This window comes from Pseudorca crassidens, chromosome 9, assembly GCF_039906515.1.
Source record: "Pseudorca crassidens isolate mPseCra1 chromosome 9, mPseCra1.hap1, whole genome shotgun sequence".
NCBI lineage: Eukaryota > Metazoa > Chordata > Mammalia > Artiodactyla > Delphinidae > Pseudorca > Pseudorca crassidens.
In genome coordinates, this window is record NC_090304.1 from 79,492,873 (window position 1) to 79,515,860 (window position 22,988).

Genomic DNA, 22,988 nt, shown 5'->3' on the forward strand with positions numbered 1-22,988 from the left:
AATCACATCATATCAAGGACATATACTATCAAAGTAATTTATGGCTTTTTTTGGGGGGGGGCACACTTCGCAGTTTGTGGGATCTTAGTTCCCTGGCCAGGGATCGAACCTGGGCCCTAGGTAGTGAAAGCGCGGAGTGCTAACCACTGGACGGCCAGGGAATTCCCAGTTTATGACTCTTGATGTTGACCTGGTTAAAATGGGGTTTGGCAGGGTCCACCTCTATAAAATGACTACCCCTCCCCGAGTCCCATCACCACTTGCCACTCTGCACCAGCTTCTCCCACGCAGGGAGCACTCTCTTCCTGTAGCAGGGAGTACTATATAATTTATTAACCAGTTCTTTCTTTATTTTATCTTTTAAGTAACAGACTTCTATTTTATTAATCATTTATGTTTTTGTATATGGTTGTTTTCCCTTTTGTTTTTTGAATTGTTTTATCATTTTTATCTTTTTTTTCTTTCAAATAATTCTGAGGTATTTTGGTTTAGTTTTTACTAACTACTTGCAGACAACAGAAAAATCAATAGATTTTTAGCTATTATATGGATATTGTTGTAGGTGTTATGTGGATATTCATTTTTAAATAAATATGGTGGTGTTCCCATTTTTCATTATTGACTTTCAATTTTATTTCATGATTGAAATAAAAGATTGATCAAGAGGGTACTCAATATGTAGATTCTGTGGAATTTTTATTGAGATTTATTATGTGGTCTTAACAGCGGTATATTTTTGTAAATGTTTTATATGTGTTGAAAAGCATTTTGCTATGTGGTTGCTGCAGGAAATATAGTCAAAGTTGTTAACTATATTGTTTATACTTTTATAACAGTATTAATTTTCTTCTGTCCTCATGTATCAGTTTCTGGAAGAACGGTGTTTGAAAAAAAAACCTCACACGATGATTGCAGATATGTCAGTTTTACCTTATAATTCTCAGTCTTTGTGTTCTGTGTCTCAGTGCTATGTGTCTAGGTGCGTAAAGTGCATCATTGTAATCTTTCCCACGAGCTTTTCTTTTTCATAACTAAAGCTGCCCTTCTTTTACCTTATAAATACATTCGATATTAATTGCTGCTAGACCAGGTTTCTTTAGTTTAATAATTGCTTGGTTTGACTTTCCCACTCCTTTTATTTGCAACCTCTTAGTTTGCTGTAAGACTGGTTTAAAAACTCAAAGGGGCGCACACAAAGTGGGCTGATCAACGAGAGCAATTACCGTTGACTGGTGCTGATCAGATTATACCTTTGCCCAGGTAGAAAGCCAGAGCCGTCAGGACATGGGTCTGCATTTGGAGGCCAGCTGCCCAGAGAACACTGTCTCTCTCTCTCTGGGTCCTTGAATATCTCCAACTGGAATCAGGATTTTGTTGGTAGAAGGTAGGTCACTTTATTTCTGTAATTTGTGCTTATGAGCAAAAGAGTTATTTTCCTACCAGAAGTTTTAAAAAATGACACTATTTATGCATATATAGAGAGAGAGCGAGAGAGAGGGTACTATACATTGGGATATCCTTTCCTTGAGTTTTTATTTTTAAACTATTTTCCTACTTGTGAAGTTAATTTTTTTCTTAATATTTTCTTGGTAAAAATCACAAAGATTTTCAGGAAAAAGCACCTCATTTAGTGAACTGTGATCTAATGGGAATGAGAGGGTTTCTAGAACTGGGTAAGGAGTGTGTCAGTTGGAAGGGACTTGAAAAATATGTGGGATCAAATTAGAGATTTTGATTAGATATGAGGGTATTAGATTTGGGGTGGTACTGATTGAATTGAAATTGGTGTGGGACATATATAGCCAGACTTTGAGCACAGCCTGTTTCATTCAGAGGCTGAATCCTTCAAGGAAACCATTTTCTGGGTCCTGTGTATCATCATTTGGAATTAAGATTTTGGACTGGCAGAAGGCAGGCACTTTTTTGGCCTTTTTTTTTTTTCCTTTAAAGCATAAAGATGAAAAGGATGACATTTTATACCAGAAAGCAACTTTTTTCCCCTGGTAAAATTCACATTTATTTATGCATTTAAAGTATAAGCATTGCATGCATATCATTTTTAGATTTCTTCATTGGGGCCATGTATTTCTGTTATTAAAGGGATTAAAACCTTTTTACTCTTTCACTTTATAATTGATTGTTAACTGGTGTATGGGATCTATAGATTTTGTTTGCTAACCAGTGTCTAGAAACTTGATTGAGACCTATATTTCTTTTTTTTTTAAAACATCTTTCTTGGAGTATAATTGCTTTAGAATGGTGTGTTAGTTTCTGCTTTATAACAAAGTGAATCAGTTATACATATGTGCCCACATCTATTCCCTCTTGCAACTGCCTCCCTCCTACCCTCCCTATCCTGCCCCTCTAGGTGGTCACAAAGCTGATCTCCCTGTGCTATGTGGCTGCTGCCCACTAGCTATCTATTTTAAGATTGTAGCGTATGTATGTCCATGCCACTCTCTCACTTTGTGCCAGGTTACCCTTCCCCCTTCCATATCCTCAAGTCCATTCTCTAGTAGGTCTGCATCTTTATCCTCATCTTGCCCCTAGTTTCTTCATGACAGTTTTTTTTTTTTTTTTAGATTCCATATATATGTGTTAGCATACAGTATTTGTATTTCTCTTTCTGACTTACTTCACTCTATATGAGAGGCTCTAGGTCCATGCACCTCACTACAAATAACTCAGTTTCGTTCCTTTCTATGGCTGAGTAATATTCCATTGTATATATGTGCCACATCTGCTTTATCCATTCATCCTGTTGATGGACACTTTGGTTGCTTCCATGTCCTGGCTATTGTAAATAGAGGTGCAATGAACATTTTGGCACATGACTCTTTTTGAATTATGGTTTTCTCGTGGTATATGCCCAGTAGTGGGATTGCTGGGTCGTATGGTAGTTCTATTTGTAGTTTTTTAAGGAACGTCCATACTGCTCTCCATAGTGGCTGTATCAATTTACATTCTCACCAACAGTTCAAGAGCGTTCCCTTTTCTCCAAACCCTCTCCAGCATTTATTGTTTGTAGATTATTTGATGATGGCCATTCTGACCGGTGTGAGATGATATCTCATTGTAGTTTTGATTTGCATTTCTCTAGTTAGTGTTTCTCTAATTGTTAGTAAAGATGTTAGAGCATCTTTTCATGTGCTTCTTGGCCATCTGTATGTCTTCTTTGGAGAAATGTCTAATTAGATCTTCTGCCCATTTTTAATTAGGTTGTTTGTTTTTTTGATATTGAGCTGCGTGAGCTGTTTGTATATTTTGGAGATTAATCCCTTGTCGGTCATTTCATTTGCAAATATTTTCTCCCATTCTGTGTGTTGCCTTTTTGCTTTGTTTATGGTTTCCTTTGTCATGAAGCTTTAAAGTATTTTTTTTTAGAACATTAAAGTATTTTTAAAAAGTAAATATGTATTAGAGCCTGGGGATAAAGGACCTAAAATAATTTTAATTGTTTTCTTTCAAACATATTCCAGAGATGAGTGTAATACTCTTTGATTTAGTTCATGTCTGTACAAAGACAGATTTATCTTGTCCTTATTGCCATATTGACTGATCTAATCACTTTCAACTTATGAAAGAAATATTAGTATTATGCATAAAGTATCTCATTTTACTCTTTGGAATATATTTTTTTACTGTTCTCATAAGAATAGTTTCTTCTTAAGCGTAGGTTAGCGTAATGATAATGTGTTGGTTTTAAACACAGGAGATTTCTAAGTACATATATGACGTTTACTTAAAATAATCTGGTCAAATAAGATAACGATTTTACATGATTTTTTTGAAATACGTAATGACAGCATCTCTTATTCACTTACAGTGAGCTAAGTGACAGGCTTGTCTGCTAAACTTTTTTAACCACTGCGTGCAACAGGAACTTGTATTATTACTATTTTATAGATGAGTAAACTGAAGGTTAGCAAGACTAAGGAAATTACATTAGAGTACATGACAGGGAGGTTAATGGAGGATGTTGCCAAAAAGAATCCAAAATCTAGATAGCCTGCACTGCTTTGTTAAGGAATTTAGAATCACTATATAGTGCACTGGATTCCACTTAAGGTTTCTGAGTTGGGAAATCAACAACAGAGTAGAGACCTTGGAAAATTAATGTGACAACATTGTTCTGTTTGAGCTCTCAAGCTTCCTGCCACTTGAGTTGACAGCAGTATTCCAAGAGTTCTTGGTCAAGACTGTTTTAAATCATTTCAGCCTAACAAGGTTGGATTATACACATTCTCTCCAAGGCTGGTTAGCCAGCACAGCTATTTTGTACTGATTTATATATATTCAATTCTAGCCAGTCTTAGGTAGGGAATTATAATAGCTACTATTTATTGAGCATCTGCTTTTACCAAACCTTACAGTTCAGAGAGTCAGAAATCGCAGCTTAAGCAAAAAAAGATCTTATTATTTGGTGTTTCTGTGACCCAGCCCAGTACTTGACCCATGTTGATAATTTTAAGAAATGCCTTTCCGACTGAATAAAATATCTAAATGAGTATATATTAGTAAAGACAAAAATGCTTTCTCTCTTTACTGAATTAAAGTTAAAGAGTTTCATTTTGTACTCTACTGTTCTATTGTTTAAAAGAGTTTTGTAACTAGGTAATAACTATTCATCATCTAATAGTTGCTGTACTGTTCAATCATTTAAAGGTATTTATCGTATAAGTATTATGTGCCAAGTGCTCTGTCAGGCACAGCCCTTCCTCTTTGGAGCTTTCAGTCTAGAGATTCTGTAAGAGCTGATAACTAGTAGCAGATACAAGTGTATTACGTTTCCTTCGTTTAATATTTCTATTCTGAATCTCTTATTTCCTGCACTGGGAGAGGAAGAGGATGATCAGGTCACATTTTTCCTTATCTACCTACCTACAAAGTAAAGCCACACATTTTTTGTGTATGGATGGGCGTATGGCACTATGAAATATTTCAAGGTGTTCTTCAAACAAAAGCTAATGAGGTTAATATGAGTCATTAGGTACAAACAAGGAGCCCAGAATGCTTTCCTGAGCACAAGCTATTGCTGTTCTTTTTGGCTCATAATCTCTGCTTTCTGGTATTGTTATTTATCTTTCCGTTTAGGTCCTGTCTTCCCCCTTTGAGTAAAGTTCTTCAGTAACAGTAATGATCTCTTATACCTCATAATTGCTTCTTTACTTAGCATAATGTCATCCATTCATTCAAAAGGTGGTTTCTATATGCGAGGCATTGTGATAACTCTGGAAAATAGACAGGAACGTGATATGGTTCCTGGCACCAAGAAGCTTAAAATCTGAAAGGGAATAAGAGAGTAACATGTGTAACAAAAGGCTGACACAAAATTAAGGAAAAGTAGAGATCAGTGTATTAGTAGCAAATGTCTATGAATATCAAGAAGACTTCACAACATAGGTATTTTTAAGCAGGATCTTTAAAGAGAGAAAAAATTATGCATATGAAAGTGGAAATAATACGTCCATATAAGAAGTTATGCATATGAAAGTGGAAATAAGATGTCCACATAGACGAGTTCATTTGCAATTTTGGACACTTTCAAAAATAAAGCATTATTAAACAGATGTTGTATTCATTTTTCCTTGGGAGTTTATGAGTCATAATGAATGTGTGAAGGAAGTAAATGGTGCAGGGTTGGGTAGAGTATTGTATGAAACCAATGTTTTTGAAATCTCAAGTAGGCACCGAGGCAAGATGTAGGGATGTCAGATTTTTCATTTGTCATTAGGTGACATAATACATAGTGAATTATCAAGCAAATAGTTTTCCTTTCTAACATTAAAGTTTTTTTTTCTGTTTAATCATTCACCTGTTCGTTAATTGAAACAAATATCCATTCCTAGCTATCTTGTGCCAGGAATTATGGGTATAAATATGTATCAAATAAAGTCCTTGACCTCAAAAAAAAAATTCACAGTATCCAGGAAGATAGACAAGTAAACACAGTTACAATATAGTATGATAAATGTTACAGTCAAGAAAAATAAGAATGTATATTACTGGGTTTGGCATTCTTCTTCTTCTACAAGTCATTATATGAAGAGTCATCTACAAACTTTCCTCAATAGTCGAAGAAGGAAGTACAGTGTGATCTAATGCTTATCAAAGCAAACATGTGTCAGGTTTTTTTGGGGGGAGGGTGGGTGTTAATCAACTTCATTAAAGCTTAGTTTCTTCAGCTGTAAAAGAGAAATAGTAGCAACAGAAAAATCTAGTGTGGCTTGCCTCAGTGAGAATCCTGCGTACTGCAAGGAAGAGTAGCCCCTCCTCGCCGCAACTAGAGAAAGCCTGCATGCAACAACGAAAACCCAATGCAGCCAAAAATAATAAATAAATAAATAAATAAATAAATAAAAGAGAGCATCTTAAAAAAGAAAAGAAAAGAAAAATCTAGTGTGGCTTGCAAAACCACCTGTTAGATATTTCAAATTCTTTTGGGCTAAATCCTGATAATTAAATGAAATAATTCTGTAAAGCATATAGCAAGTGCCTGCCATGTGGAATGTGCTCATAATATTAATCAGTCAGTAATTACTCTTAAAGCTATGTTTTCCCCACTAAACTGTAAGCTTCATGAGGAGAGAACGAATCCTTTCAATAAGATTTCACAGATGTTCATTTGTTCTCTGATTTCTTCAAATGTAGCCCAGCTCACCATAAGGGTATTAATTAAATTGTTAGGTAGTTGTAGCATTGTTCAAAACCCTTCTTATATTTAATAAATATAATTTCCCTCAATTGTACTCGCATCTGACCTTCAGAACATCTTTATTAACAGATGGTACTTAATAATTTTATTAGATGATCCTATATTTTACAAATGAGAAGATACATTCAAGTAAACCGAAGATGTGACTCTCCAGGGTACAAGGCTTAGACAGGACCAGATCCAAAGCTTAAGTCCAGGTCTTCCAACTCCAAGCCCAGTGTTCCTCCCAATACAAGCAAAGAGCTTAGCAAATGCAGCCCATGCTCAAGGGAGGCAGTACAGTGGTTTAGAGTAAGGCACACTTTGGATTTTGTCTTAGCTTTGTGACTTTGAGTGATTTATCTCATCTCATTAAATTTCAGTTTTCCTACATGTAAAATGGGAAGGGTGATAGTATCAACCACGAAGGTGCCGATGATTAAACGAGTTGATGTATATAAAGTGGCTCATTCAGAAAGTGCTCAGTAAGTATTATTCTTCCATCATTCCTGGTTAGATTTAACAATAGGAACATTAGGAGACATTTAATAAATATAAGCTATTGTTAGAAAGGGCTGAAGAAACTCCTTCCTTTCCTGTCCTAAGTCATCTAGTAGTTGTCTTGGTTCACTGTTAACATTTTAATTTTCCCACATCACTTCACTTAGCTCAGAAATTCTTTATCAAAGTACCCAACATTCTCTATGATGTAGCCCCGTGTCTCCTCGCTCTCTCCCTGTTCGTTCGCTTTCCCAAAGCAAACTATCTGCCATTCCTTGACTATCGCTCTGGCTCCCAGACCCAAAGTTTCTTCTCATCTCCCCTGGTTCAAACTCTGCTGGTACTTCACGATTCTTTTAAATGCAATACTTCCATAAAGCACTCCTAGCTAGAGGCCATGCATGCAGTCTCCCTTACAGATTATAAAAACATCGTTGATTTTATAAAGCATGTCGTTATTGTCCTCCTTTAGGTATCATTGTTATAATTTTTTAAGAACTTATAACAGGGGTAGATTTATGTGTGATTGACTCTTCAGGTTAACTCAACAAAGACTGATTTCATACCCACAGTGTAAGAGAGTGCCAAGGGCAGCTCTGATATAAAAAGAGATGTACTCTCTGCCTTCAGTAAATTCCAATAATATTTCTTTAAAAATGGTTGTGCTATGTAAAGGGAGGAATAATTCTCTAATAATTGATAAGTATCAATGATCTTCATTAGGAAAAAGAGCACAGTGGTAACTGGCATTGACACCAAAATTCACTCCCTGAATATCCAAAGCAGTGCCAGAACTGGACACCACCGTTTTCTACTTGAATTTACTCTTTTTAGGGCTATAATAGTATTTAATAGGATTTCGGATCTGAAAAAAGTTCTTGAGGAATAGTTTAGTCTACCAACTTGCCTGGAACATGCATTTTCCTAGACAGACAAAAGAGGATCGTTCTATTGAATTACGGGGTACTTAGTGTTCTTTTTCTGAATCGATTTGTGGTCTGGAAGTGGAGAAAGGAGAAGAGTTTGTTCTTTGCTTCCTCCTTCCCTTTCTTCCTTCTTTTCCTTTTATTTTAAAATAAGGGCTAGAAATTTTCAAGCTAAACTTTTTTTTTTTTTTTTTTTTTTTTTAAGCACCCCGCCGAAGGTGCCGGGTTTTTTTCTTCTGGGGACTGATGCTGCCTCTTGCTCTCCGGGATTGGTTGAGAGTAAACTAGAAATACTTTCAGGGGCGGAGAAACTGGGAGTGCCCTGGGAGTGCGAGTGGACTCTAGGCTGCAGAACTGCTAAGAGCGGCCCTCGAAGGAGGAAGCCTTTGCCCCTCCGCTCGCGAGGCAGCAGCGGGGGCGCACCGCAGAGGCACCGATCCCCGGAGGCCCCGCGGGCCACACGGTGAGATGTGGAATCCCCCTGCGCGAAACCGAGTCGACCTTTGTCGCCTGGCGCCGCGCGCGCTGGCTGTGCGCTGGGGCCCTGGTGCTGGCCGCCTGCCTCTTCGTCCTCGGCTTCCTCTTCGGTACGGGGGCCCTCGCCACGCACAACCCCGAGCCTTCCCGGCTGTTCGGCGGTTAGCGGGACTCCCGGGCCAGCTGCCGCGTGGGGCCAGCTGCTGGTCTCCCGGGGGGTGGGGCAAGTGGGGACGAGCACCGCGAGTTAGGTGGGAGTTGCTGGGGGCAGTGCACAGCTGGGTTCTGGACGGGCTTCTGTAGGACAGTCACCCAGGGTAAGGAGTAGAACGGAGAGACTCAAGGTGAACTTGAGAAAGTTCCAACTGCGGAGGCCCTGCGAGCAATCGGTACGTTTTAGCAGGAGCGCCGGATCTCTGGGGGCATTTGCTAGGTCGTCCAAGGAACTTTGCCAGAAACGACTCTTACCTGTTTGGGGTCTTTATCTAGTGCCTGTGCCTGGACCTGCTTCGTGTATACAGTAGGTAGAACTCAGGGCACTGCTGCGTGGGAGCCCTATTCTCTCATTCTTTCGTCCTGGGGAGTAAATAAAGAGGAACATTTAGGAGATAACTGGCTGACATTGTCAGTGCTCTGAACAGATCCTTAATAGCAGTTCTTTAGCGTTTTCCCCTGTGTATTGATTTGCAGACTTAACCCAACTCTCCATGATAACCAGGGGGCAGCACAGATTTGCTGAGACTCTTTTAAATTCTAATTTTAACTCTGCAACTTCTCTGTGTCCTTGAGCGAGTTACCGAGTCTCTCTGAGCCACAGTTTGTCAACCTTTGTAAGAATACTATCTGTAACTTAGTGGGAATCGTAAACGAAATAGCATCTAAAGCTCCTCGCACAGTACTGGGGTATTGGCACTTTTTCAAAATTGTTTCCTGGTGAGGAGATGCTTCTAACTGGACATTAATGCACAGGACTAGCGTTAAGGTATAGCCTGGTAGTTCGGCCCTACTCTGAATTCTGGGTCCCCTTTCTGGGATTTAGAAGACCAGGGCATAGACCAACTAAGCTGGCTCAAATTCAGCCTCTTCTTGCTTGTTGTGTAACCTTTGAGCCACACTCTGCTCATAACTAGCATGTGGATATTAGGGTTATTGTGGGGCTTAGATAAGTGTGCTCGTTAAGGGCACACTTCAACTCGAGTTTCAGTTTTCTCAGCTGTACAACGTGGGCAAGGGTAGCATGAGGATTAAGATCTTCTGCATCTTTTAAAAGCATTTTATTCGTCCCAGTATAGCCCTCAGCCCCATCCCTATATTCACTGCTCAATGGCTGTGGGTTCTTTATTAATGTTTGTTAATTTTTTTCCTAGGATTCTCTGCTCCCTCCCTCCCACAGGCCTCCGTCCTCTTTATCCAGCTCATTTTTTAGATCTCGATTCAAGCATTTCATCTTCCGAGTGCCCTTATCCTACAGTCTAATCCAAGTCCCTTTATTTTACATACTGGTGGAACTGTATTTCCATTTGCTGCCAACCATTTATTTCAATATGCGTGTATATATGCATGTGTGTAACGTGTATGTGATTAATAACTGGAAAGCTCCATGAAAGCTAGCTGGGTGATTTAGGTAACCATTTTATGCACAGATCATATCATTTATCTAAATAAACTATGTCACGAAGCCAACTACCAGGGCTAATGGCTCTACGCGATCTGGCTACCCATTGCCTCTAGTCTCTGTATTCACTGTGTGTCTTGCAGAGATGTTGGGTGAATTGGAGTTTCACTGTAGCTCTCTAAAGCTGAACTTTTGAAGCCTACTTCAACTGCAAGCACAAAATATTTAAGCATATTTGGCTTTAGTTTCAGAACCAGAACAAATTACAAGTCTGAATTGCCTTCAACTCTTTGAAATAATTTATGTACTTGAAATATACTCATAATTAATTCATTACAAACATTTACTAAATGCTTATTCTGGGTCAGCAGAGGCATCGTCACTGGGGATAAAAGGTTTAAGGAGAAAGAAGGTGGATCTCCTCTTTGCCTTCATTTTTCCCATCAGTTGAACCATCTTCAATTTTAGTGCTAATTTCATAAAACATTTCTTAGAATAACAGCAATGCTTATTGAAATTGGATTAAAAAATATGTTGCAACTGATTTGTAATTAAGTGTGTCTGCATGATTTTTTTTCCAATGGAAGTAGGCAAGAGCAATGAAACTTCAGAAAATCTCAGTTAATACCAGAGGTCATTGATGTTTTATATATGATAAATACAATAATAAGGAGAGATAGGCCCTGTCTATAAGCTCATATCTCATTCCTATATTTGTTTGTATTTTACAGGATGGTTTATAAAATCCTCCAGTGAAGCTACTAACATTCCACCGCATAATGTGAAGAAAGCATTTTTGGATGAGTTGAAAGCAGTGAACATCAAGACATTCTTGTAGTAAGCATATACTTAAAAGTTTACTATTCTGTTTAGAAGTTTTGATCCAATATTTCATAAACAGAAACTGACTTTTTAAAAGGTTTTATTACTGAAGATCTTGTATCATGTTTCATCTGGAGAGGATTGTACCTTCAGCTGAACTTTATCATGATAGATGTTTTAAAGCAGGTGTCACTAAACTTTTTCTGTAAAGGTCCAGCTTTTGTAGGCCAGCTGATCTCTGTCCCAACTACTCAGCTCTGCTATTGTAGCACCAAAAAAGTGATAGTAAATACGTAATTGAATAAGTGTGACAGTTTCGATAAAACTTTATTTGTAGGCACTGAAATTTAAATTTCATATAAATGATATGTCACAAAATATTATTCCTCTTGATTTTTTTCACCTATTTAAAATGTGATAACCATTTTTAGCTTGTGGGCTGTACAAAGAAAGGAAGTGAGCTGGATTTGGTCAGTGAAACATAGTTTGCTGACTCCTGTTTCGGAGGAAGATAGTATATTTTAGTCAAAAGAATAAATTTTGGACTTCGAAGTCAGACATACGCAAGTTTAAATTCCATCTTCGCCCACTGATATTAAAGTAAGTTTGAGTGAATATTTAACCTTCCTGAGCCATCATTTTCACCTCTATAAAATGGGGATAGTGATATTGTTCTGATGAGCATGAAATTAGAGAGCATATATGTGACCTAGTGTAAAAACCAGCTCCCTATTTCCTGAAATAGCTATCCCTGGTGTAGGGAAAAAGGGGTAAATGAGTAAATATAAAAAGTATTTGCAAGGCTACTAAAAATAAAACACTTATATTGAATAATTGATTGGAATACTTAGCTTTTTCAAAGTGACATACTTGAAGTCCTGATAACGATTAAAGGACTGCTTAGTGAATACAAGTTATAATTTTATGTAAAAACAGTCAAGTAAATATATATATATGTATAGATGTACATACACTTAGTCATACAAACACATATGTCTATTTAATTATGATAGAATTAAAACTATGAATAAAATTTGCTAGGGCACCTATCAAGTCTTTGGAAGGGCCATTTCAAGTGAGAGACCCAGAAGCTTAAATTTTGTGGAAATCCTTCTGCCTCTTGCACTTCTTTTACTATAATTATGTATAATAGGTATAATAAAAGTGGAAGTCTGGCGAGATATAATCTTCACTCCTAGACAGGGGTGCTGCCTCTGCTTCATTTTTCCTTTTCTAACCTGTGAGATGGAGTGACCAGCAAAGAAATAAAATGAATGCCTGCCTCTAGCTCACTTTCTGGGCCGTCAGCTTCTTGCTTATTCTCCGTGGCCTTGACCAAGCTCCTCTAACTGTTTAGAACTCAAGGATTTGCATCATTAACAAACAAAAGAAAGAGATTAACAGAACCCCCCACTCACCCCTCCAAGGACCACAGAACCTCCAGAAGCCTCCTGGACTCTCCAGAATTCCAAATTGCCATTTGTCCATCAGAGTGCTTTCAGTCTATTTAGACCCTTAGGTTAGGGGTCATTAAAGCCTCAGATCCTCTGTCTTGTTCCCCTTTCTAATCCTTCGCTTTACTACTAAAAATGCTCTACTACTTCTAAGTCACCTGACTCTCAATAGTGGCTGGGGCGGGGCGTTAAGTAAGGGCTGCCTTTTCAGTCTTCCTTGGGGTGCAAGGTTGTCCTGTGTTTTCCCTTTTGTTTTGTAACATCTAGTTAAATTCTCAGATCTGTTCACTATTTTGCATGTCTTTAGAGGGAATTTCCTTCTCCACCCTGTTCTGAAAGACAAGATTATTTCAGAAGAGTGTCTTAGCTTTCACTGATCTACATTTGAATACCAGTTCCGTCTTTCACTGGCTGTCTTTAGGTCATCTAACTTCTCCAAGCACTGTGCATTTGTAAACCAGATGCAATGTATGAAAACAGGAATACCAATAGCTCCCTTTATTAATTGAGATAACATAATGATCCTTGGAACATATATAAACTTTTCTAGCCAGACAGAGATGTATGAGCCTATTTGTTTTGTTAATACATGTTGTTGGCTATTTTGGATAATTTGTAAATTATTCTTCGTATTAGAAAATAACTGGATATTCTAATAGAATCAAGACTGTGTGACACACTTCTCAATTGATTAAAACAAAAAAAAAACGAACTTCTGTTTCTTAGCAGTTGTCTAATTGAGCCTCAAATCTTTGTGAATTAGTGAGGTAGCAATATTCTCCCCATGTATGGATGAGAAATTTAAGACATGGCCAGGATTACACAACAAGTTAGTGGCAAAACCTGTAATGCACTGATTTTGTGGCCAGTTGATTTATTTATCCTTGGAAACAAATCTTTTTTCCTACTCATCATTTTCAGGATTAACTTTGCTCCAAATGAGTGGGTTCTAAACCTGATCATAGAACACCATTGCATCTTGGTGGGTAATGACAAAACTTTTACCAGGAATTTCACTCATAATGTTACCTAACCAAACTTGGGTCTGCTAGCCTGCTGTGCAGCAAAGCCAGTCTACTGCCACCAGGTTGAGGTGAAGGAGTCCAGCATTTACTGTAGGGCGTCAAATAGGGAGAACAGACAGCTTATGCTCAAAAGACCGGAAATCCCAGGTGGCTTTCAGGGGAGGGTTTTTTTTCTTTTTAAAACATTATATATAATTCCTTCTCTCCTTTATTATTTTTTTTATTTTTTATTTTTTTTTTTTTGCGGTACGCGGGCCTCTCACTGTTGTGGCCTCTCCCATTGTGGACACAGGCTCTGGACGCGCAGGCTCAGCGGCCATGGCTCACGGGCCCAGCTGCTCTGCGGCATGTGGGATCTTCCCAGACCGGGGCACGAACACGTGTCCCCTGCATCGGCAGGTGGACTCTCAACCACTGCGCCACCAGGGAAGCCCTCTCCTTTATTTTTATAGGCAAAATACTTTGGATGATCCTAAAATATTTTTCCCATTTGATTTTTTTTAACGTTTTTATTGGAGTATATTTGCTTTACAATGGTGTGTTAGTATCTGCTTTATAACGAAGTGAATCAGTTATACATATACATATATCCCCATATCTCTTCCCTCTTAAGTCTCCCTCCCTCCCATCCTCCCTATCCCACCCTTCTAGGTGGTCACAAAGCACCCAGCTGATCTCCCTGTGCTATGCGACTCCTTCCTAGCTATCTAAAGGGGAGGGTTTTGAAAGGCAACATTTGGGGTGAGGGTTGCAGCTCATGGACTTTACTCTGATTGGTTGCTGGTGAGGTAACAGGATGATGTTTTGGAAATCTGAATCATCAACCTTCTGGTTCCAACTAGTCTAGGGTCTGTGTGATTCTGGTCAGCATGTAGTCACCATCCTCCACCTGGGTGGGGTTCTTAGTTTCTGCAGAACAGCCCAAAAATGTGCATCAGGTTGTTATACTGTTTAAGCTATCATTACTTTCTTGCTTGACCGCTTTTCCTTTGTTTCTCTATTCCCTCACTTCCCTAATTAGTAACTGCTTGAGTCTGCTCTTTGGAACCCAAGGAAGGCCTAGAAGACTAAAGCCTTTTACTACAAAAAAGAAATGGGGGACACTGAGGGGCTCTTGTACCTGGGAGGGGCCTGCAGGATACTGCTTGGTTTCAGTCCCCCCTTTTCTCTGATACTTCTTAATCCTGAGAGGACCAGGGGCAGAATGAGAAAGAGAATAAAGCTTTGGCTAGAGAGGTTAATCATAAACTTGGCAGGGGAGCTCGGTTTTAGGGGGACTCAGTTTCAATAATAAAGTCTAATAATGATCTCCTCTGTGTGTGTGTGAGCAGGTTCAAGACTCCCATAACAATTCTTCTCTCATGTAAGAATAGAGTTCTAGCTGTGACTTCAGGAAATATGCATAATCTGCATCTAGTTCTGTTACAGTTTGGATTTGTGTAATATGGAAGAAAATAGCAACTTGTTGGCTATTTTCTGTTTTCTTTGCAGGTATCCATTGATGAAGGAATATATAGACTCCTCAGCTGGCTCTTAAAATTGTGCTCTTTTCATTACTTTATTTTGTAAATACATATTAGAAATCCCATGTAAGGATTTTTTGTTTTGTTTTGTTTTGTTTTTGTTTGTTTTTTTGCGGTACACGGGCCTCTCACTGTTGTGGCCTCTCCCGTTGCGGAGCACAGGCTCCGGACGCGCAGGCTGAGCGGCCATGGCTCACGGGCCCAGCCGCTCCGTGGCATATGGGATCCTTCCGGGCCAGGGCACAAACCCGTGTGTCCTGCATCGGCAGGGGGACTCTCAACCACTGCACCACCAGGGAAGCCCTAGAAATCCCATGTAAGGTTTTAAGCCCCTAAAAATTTATTGGATGAGGGCTTCCCTGGTCCCGTGATCCATGGCCGCTGAGCCTGCGCGTCCAGAGCCTGTGCTCCGCAACGGGAGTGGCCTCAATGGTGAGGCCCGCGTACTGCAAAAAAAACATTTATTGAATGAGACTTTTAATACTATTTTTGTAAATACAATTTAAATGATTTTAATATAATTATAAAATTAATCACCAGAATCCCCCTCCTCCTTTTTTTTTAAAGATACACAATAGAATCAAACATTTGAAATTGGGATCATAATAGCCATTTTGGCTATTAGTTTTTTTTAAATCACCATCAGGATGGAAGTATGTTGAGTTTAGAAAAATCTACATATTTAGAACCAGAAATTCATGAAGTTCAAGAAGTTCATGAGCTAGAAATAAATCGGTGTCTTATGATACATGATGCTTTGTCGTATGGGATTTTTTGTTTTTTCTTGAAGGGGTTTGAAAATACCAATGAACTGAATCTTCAGGGAAAGAACAAATTTCCAAGAAAGAGAAATTTAAAACAAATAAAATCACCAGTATCTGGACATATTAAATGAGAAATTAATCTATTCATGAAAGTATTTATGGTAGCTAAAATCTTAGCCACATAGTTTATTTGTTAAAGATATTTGTGGTCAGACTAATTCTCATCGTTGATTTTAAGTATTATACTTACTTAATAAGTAAATGCAGTACAAAAGATTCAGTTTGAGCTTGTGTAAGTATGTTCAGATTACTCCTTAAAGAAGGCACTTTAAAATGGTTGCTAATCAAAAGGTTTCTCACTTGGCTCTAACTTTCAGTATTTAAAAATAAATGTAATTATTAGTAGTTCTTGGCATGTCACAGCTTGATCTTTGGATGAAAATATTTTTATCTTCCAATTATATTTTACAAGGTGAAGTAAACAGATAATTCCATGAAAGTTCAAACATGCATTCTTTCTTAAGAAAGAATATAACACTTTCCTCATCTGATATATAGAGATACATCTTCAGGACTGCATGTAACAATTCTCTACAAAGATCAGTTTTTTCTAATTTTTCTCTTGAATGAGTATAAATTGGAGCATGAAAATTTCAAAACACACTTGAAAATCTATTTGATGCAATAATAGTGCCATTTTGCTTTTTTTTTTTTTTTTTTTTTGCATTATGCGGGCCTCTCACTGTTGTGGCCTCTCCCGTTGCCGAGCACAGGCTCCGGACGTGCAGCCTCAGCGGCCATGGCTCACGGGCTCAGCCGCTCCGCGGCATGTGGGATCTTCCCGGACCGGGACACGAACCCGTGTCCCTTGCATCCGGCAGGCGGACTCTCAACCACTGCGCCACCAGGGAAGCCCCCACTTTGCTTTTTTAATGTATAACACCTCAAAGTATTTTTTAATGTAAATCAGCCTTATTTGGTTGTTGATTTAAGATAAAGTCTGACTAAAAATTTCTAACCACTTTCAATTTTTGTTCAACAGTAATTTTACACGGATACCACATTTAGCTGGAACAGAACAAAACTTTCAGCTTGCAAAGCAAATTCAATCTCAGTGGAAAGAATTTGGCCTGGCTTCTGTTGAGTTAGCCCTTTATGATGCCCTGTTGTCCTATCCAAATAAGACTCATCCCAACTACATCTCAGTAATTGATGAAGATGGAAATGAGGTAAAAAGAAAGAAAGAAAAAATAAGTCCCCCTGGTCTACTATTTTGAAATACCTTATGTGAAAGAATGCCCTCTACCATGTCCAAATACTGATAGAAATCAATATTGACACTTGTGAATGATGCCTTTTATAATCTTATTACTGGTGCCAACTCTTTCTTATGATGTTTGAATTTATGTGATGTTGGAAAGATTCTGAAAAATTGATGTTTCATGACATTTGCTATTTTTTAGTATTGTACACTAATATAAAATATGATACATTAGTAAACTTCTAAGCAACTAAATTGATACATTTTTGAAAGGTTTGGACTATAAAAGATCATGCATAGATTTGAAGATGCTAGAAAATTCAGAGAAGTGCTGTTTGACCTAGCAGGTTTTTATTGGTACTTAATGATTAAATCTCATATGATCATGTGTTCAGCTCTGTGCCCAGAACTTGGGTGTGGTCATTTGGAAGGAGGAGAATTTGGAGAGAAATACTATAGAATTATATCTACACTAAAGAATTTACAATCTTCTTTGCTAGTTAGGGCACTTAGGAAAGAAGATAATACAAGTAATTGAGATATTTCTTATCACGATATATATTCAATATGAAAGCTCATAAAATATAACTCAATATTCATCCCTATTTGCCTTACAGCTACCATATTTAAAGTAGCCCCTTTTACTCTGGATAGCTTCTTTCAGTGCTTTGGATAGCTGGGCCTTTTAAATTGCATATAGCTTCAGATATGTCCAGTTTGATCAGTCAACTAAAAATGTCATGTGATTTAAGTATATATAAATTTTTAATCACCTCCCCTTATTGACTAGTGAATCAGCCTCTTCTTAATGATTAATATGTTGTTTTACAGTCAGTGATGTAATCCCATGCTAAATTTCCTAATATGAGTTGAAAGTTTCCATATTCACTATTTTCAATTATAGTAGTTAATACAGTTTAACTTTTAAAAATATTATCAAACTGTTTCAAAATTTTAAAAATATTTTTAAGGTAGGTATGGGGAATACTGATATACTTCCTATGGTCCCATAACCTTTATTAAATAAGCAGGGGCATATTTATATAATTAAGTATTAAGGGGTCTTTAAATGTATATTTAGGAAGATTATTTAATGATGTAATAAAATATTGGTAATGTTAAAAAAATACACATACTTAAACCAAATTTGATCTATCAAATTTGGCAATTGTGTGCAATGAGGAAAATAGCAAACTTTCAATTCTCTTCTTTTTTCCTTGCTCTTCACTTCCAATTTTGACTGTACCTTTGCTATTATTTCATTTCATTGTTTCTTTTTGCTATTATAAGCACTTATGAAATTTCTAAAGCCTGTCACTTAATGTAAACCTATCTTTTAGAAGTTTCATTTTGGAGATTTTCCTGAATGGTGTTAGCTGCCAAAAGCTTATTAACTTTTTTGGAAGTTATATCATTGAATCATTTTTATTTTTACCCAAGTTTTACCTGCACATAAAGAATCACACAGTTCTCCAAAGGGCCCCTCTATATCCCCCTTCCCTGAGGCAATCACTGTTCAGCACTGAGTGGTTCTTTTGGTATTTACTTCTGTTTCTTTAAATGACATGCTTGTATTGCTTGTGTTTCAGACTCAGGCACTATCTTTTGACCTTGTGACAGTTCAGCTCTATTTTCACCCCAACTACAAATGCTCTTTTACTGTGTCCCCATCTCCCAGTTTAATTACTGTGACTATTCATAGCCAAGCTATGTGGTAAACTGCAAACTTTTACTTTCCTGCATGACACAGAGGAGTTCCCCTTCCCACAGGCAACAAATATGATTAGCATTTTATAGATTCTGCAAGAAATATTTTTAATACTATATGCATTATTTTATCTTTGTTTACTAACGATAACGTGCCATATGGATTGAACTATATACATTGCCTTTTTTATGTCACAAAAAGTAAATAGAAATTTGTAAACCAAAATTATTTTAGTTATACTCAGAATACATAATTTGAAGCTATATTAGTGAATTTTGGATAGTGAGCAGTGCTCACTGGTGTATTGTCTACCTTTGATAAAGTCACCCAAAAGACTCTTTTCCGTCACCTTAAGAAACTTTTCCTACTTGTTAGAATAACTCATAAACTTGATGTAAAATCCACCTGCTCAGTGGTGTTGTAAAATTGAAGATTACCGTAAAGGCAAGTCAAGTGAGACGAGCTTGAGTACTTCCTTGGCTGAAAGACTTGCTGATGGGATGACTTTGTCTCTAGATGGATTTTCATTGCACTTTAGTATAGTTTTTCTTATAATCTTTCCCAGTGATTCAGCTTCATTTGTACCCTATGTGGACCACAGAAAAATTATGGGAAAGATGGAAGATATGGGAATTTTTGAAGAGTAGTAGTTGATTTTGTTTCATTTTAGGTTCTATCAGCATCAGAAGTAGGTAACTGGTGCTCTAGTCAGTACAATATAATGTCAGCTCAGAGTCACTCCGCATCTCCCACAACCCTTTGCATTACTGCACGGACCAGGACTTATAGTTTAACATGAAAAATGAGTGGTGATAGCAGGTGTCCTTGACTTGAATGTTTTCAATGTTTCACCTTAATTTTGATATTTGTATCAGGTTACGTTAATTCACTTCCTTTCCAAGTTTACTAAGACTTTTTGTCATGGATTTATGTTGAATTTTATCAACACATTTTTTCTTTTTTTTGGATATCTTTTGAGATGAGCGTATAATTTTTCTTTTTCACAATGATAATTATATTAAATGATATTCTAACATTAGACTAATCTTACATTTTTGAAATTTGTAATAGTAGTAGTAGAGTTTTCAACTCATATATCTATATATACTCAGTTTATATTCATAGCATGTTTGGCTTGTATTTCTGCAATTTGCTTATTGGGGTATAATTTCTAGATTAGACCTGCCTTATAAAATGAGCTGAGTTTTTAATCTCTGAAATAGGTTGTGTTATACTTAAACAATCTTTTACTTTCATCTTTCAAACTCAAAGGAAAACCAGTTGGTTTTGATACTTTGTTTTGTGGGAGATTTTAAAGTACTGATTCAATTTTTTTTATTGTTATAGGACTATTTAGATTTTAAAAAATGCATCCTTATGTCAGTTTTAATAAATTTTTTAAATGCATTTTTCCATGTCATCTAAGTTTTCAATTATTGGCATAGTTCTTCCTAGTATTTTCTTATTACATTTTTGAATCTGTGCTACATCTATAGATACGACTCTTTTTCAACTCTTAATATTATTTATTTGTGCTTACCTTATATATTTTTCTTATTGACATTGACAGAGATATGTCCATTTTACCTGTATTTTCAAAGAATAAACCTTCAGCTTTGGCAATCATTTCTTGTATATATGTTTTATGTTTCATTAATTTTGTTCTTACTTAATATAATTTCCTCTTTTACCTTCCTGGTGTCTATTTTGCTGTTCTTTGTAACATTTTCAGTTGAAAATTTATTGATGTTCAACCTTTCTTCTTTTCTAATATGAGTATTTAAAACCATAAATTTCCTTCTAAGAGCCACTTCAACCAGATCTCACAAGTTTGGAGAAGTGTTTTAGTTATCATTAATATCTTAATATTTTCTAAGTTCTATGTTTTCATCTTTGAGCCTTGGAGCTATTTAGGGGTATTTTTAAAATTCCAAATTTAAAAGTTATTCCACTCTTGGTTTGATCTGATTTTCTAACTTAACTACATTGTGATCAGATAATGTGGTTTGTATGACACTAGTCATTTGGCAATTGTTGAGGCTTCCTTTATAGCCTATTATGTGGTCAATTTTTATAAATGTGTTTCTTTGAAAACAATGTATTCAGTTGTTGAGTTTAATGATCTTATATTTGTTCATTAGTTCAAGTTTGTTAATTGTTTGGCTAAAATCGCCTTTATCCTTGATGTAGTCTTATTTTGTCTGCAATCTTTATTAATTGCTGGGAAAGGAATGTTAGATTATCTCACTATAGTGGTGGATTATTTTTATTTCCCTTTGGAATTCTGTCAGTTTCTTCTTCCTGTAGCTTGGAGCTCTCTTTTAGAGGTAGTGGTTTGGAACGTAAAAAAAAATTGATTCCTACTAAACAATGTCAGTGATACACTTAAAAGATTATATTATATTTGGTTCAAAGTGAATTTAACATTGATTTGCTCCCAAGTAATTATCTTAGCATTTTTATAAGTGACTAAGAATATTGTACACTGTGATTTTTATTTGGGAATTAAAGTTTTCCTTCTAAATCAAAAGCTAGTGCTTATACATCCTCTAAGGGTCTCTAAGTTTATCATCTCATGAAATCCTTATAGCCTCTAGCACAGTGCTGGCTCTTTGATCTGTATCTTTAAAATACCAAAGGCTTCATTAACCATCTACTGACAGAAAGAGATAGTACACACTTCCTTTTTTGGTTATAGTAATGAAACTTTACCTCATTTGCCTCTGATTTTTATGTTTTGTTTCTCTAGATTTTCAACACATCATTATTTGAACCACCTCCTCCAAGATATGAAAATGTTTCAGATGTTCCACCTTTTAGTGCCTTTTCTCCACAAGGTATGCCAGAGGTAAAAATGCATGCAATAAAATAAAAATAACAAAGAGAACTTCCTTATACATACAAGCAATAATTAAAGAGGTATTAAGAAGGTTTTTGATGTAATCCAAATTCATCTTTTTTTACATTGAAGAAATAGAATTTCTTAGTAATAAAAAGGAATACATACTACTTTGTGTTCGTAGTTTTTTTAAGATAATAAAATTTACTATACTGAGATGGAGAAATCCAAAATGTACATTTATTGACTTTTGACAAATGCATACACCTGTGTAATTCAAACCCCATCAGCATATAGAATACTACTATCACTTCAGAAAGTACTTTTAAGCCCCTTCTCAATCAACTCCACACACTCTCAAGGCAATCATTCTTCTGATTTTTTTTTTTTGCCGCCTTTGATTAGTTTTGCCTATACTAGAAATTCATATAGATAGAATTGGTAGCATGTAATCATTTGTGTCTATTTTCTTTCACTAAGCATAGGGTCTGTGAAATTCACATGTTTTGCATTTATCAGTAGATTGTTCCTTTTTATTGCCAAGTAATTTCCATTGTATGAAAATACTACATATCTTACTACCACTGTATAACTTGGACTAATTTTCAAAGAACTTGAATGAGAATTTGAAATTGTTGCCATTTTCAAGTGAAGAGTACGAATGTCCGTTTTAGAAAATGTTATGTGGTTTACTCAATAAAGCAGTGTCGGGGCTTCCCTGGTGGCGCAGTGGTTGAGAGTCTGCCTGCCGATGCAGGGGACACGGGTTCGTGCCCCGGTCCGGGAGGATCCCACATGCTGCGGAGCCGCTGGGCCCGTAAGCCATGGCCGCTGAGCCTGCGCGTCCGGAGCCTGTGCTCCGCAATGGGAGAGGCCACAACAGTGAGAGGCCCGTGTACCACCAAAAAAAAAAATAAAGAATAAAGCAGTGTGTATAACTGTCATCTGAGATTTCACAGTAAATCCCCAGATTCTTGCATAGTACTTTTTTTTTATAAGAAAGTTAAATTTGAAAGAGTTGAATATAATTTATTAATGTCTTTTAAAATGTTATGTCTCCTACCATAATATTTAACATTAAGTAGATTCAGTTTTGGACATACTGAGTTTCAGGTGCCTAAGATATATTCCAAGAAGTTGCTAATAGACAGTTGGGCATATTGAAGTATCACTCAATAGGGAGATAAGGGCTTGACTATCATCGAAACATCCTAAGTAAAAAATTTACATTTAGAATTGAATTTATTTATTTATTTATTTATTTTTTGCGGAAAAAAGGAAAAATAGCTCTTATTTTTCTTAAATCTGAAGAAATGACAGAAAATGTGTTTTTATTTTGAGGTGGAGTTTACATGTAACAAAATGCACAGGTCTTGAGT

General features: G+C 36.7%; 1 protein-coding gene across 1 annotated transcript in view; it reads left to right on the top strand.

Annotated features, from left to right (window-relative positions):
- Positions 1-22,988, top strand: part of LOC137231163 (glutamate carboxypeptidase 2-like) — a 37,582-nt gene that overhangs the window by 1,161 nt on the left and 13,433 nt on the right. The window contains exons 2-5 of the mRNA XM_067751694.1: positions 8,484-8,708; positions 10,945-11,050; positions 16,844-17,030; positions 21,520-21,618. Of these exons, the coding sequence (XP_067607795.1) occupies positions 8,484-8,708; positions 10,945-11,050; positions 16,844-17,030; positions 21,520-21,618 (617 nt within the window). The remainder of the gene's footprint in view (positions 1-8,483; positions 8,709-10,944; positions 11,051-16,843; positions 17,031-21,519; positions 21,619-22,988) is intronic.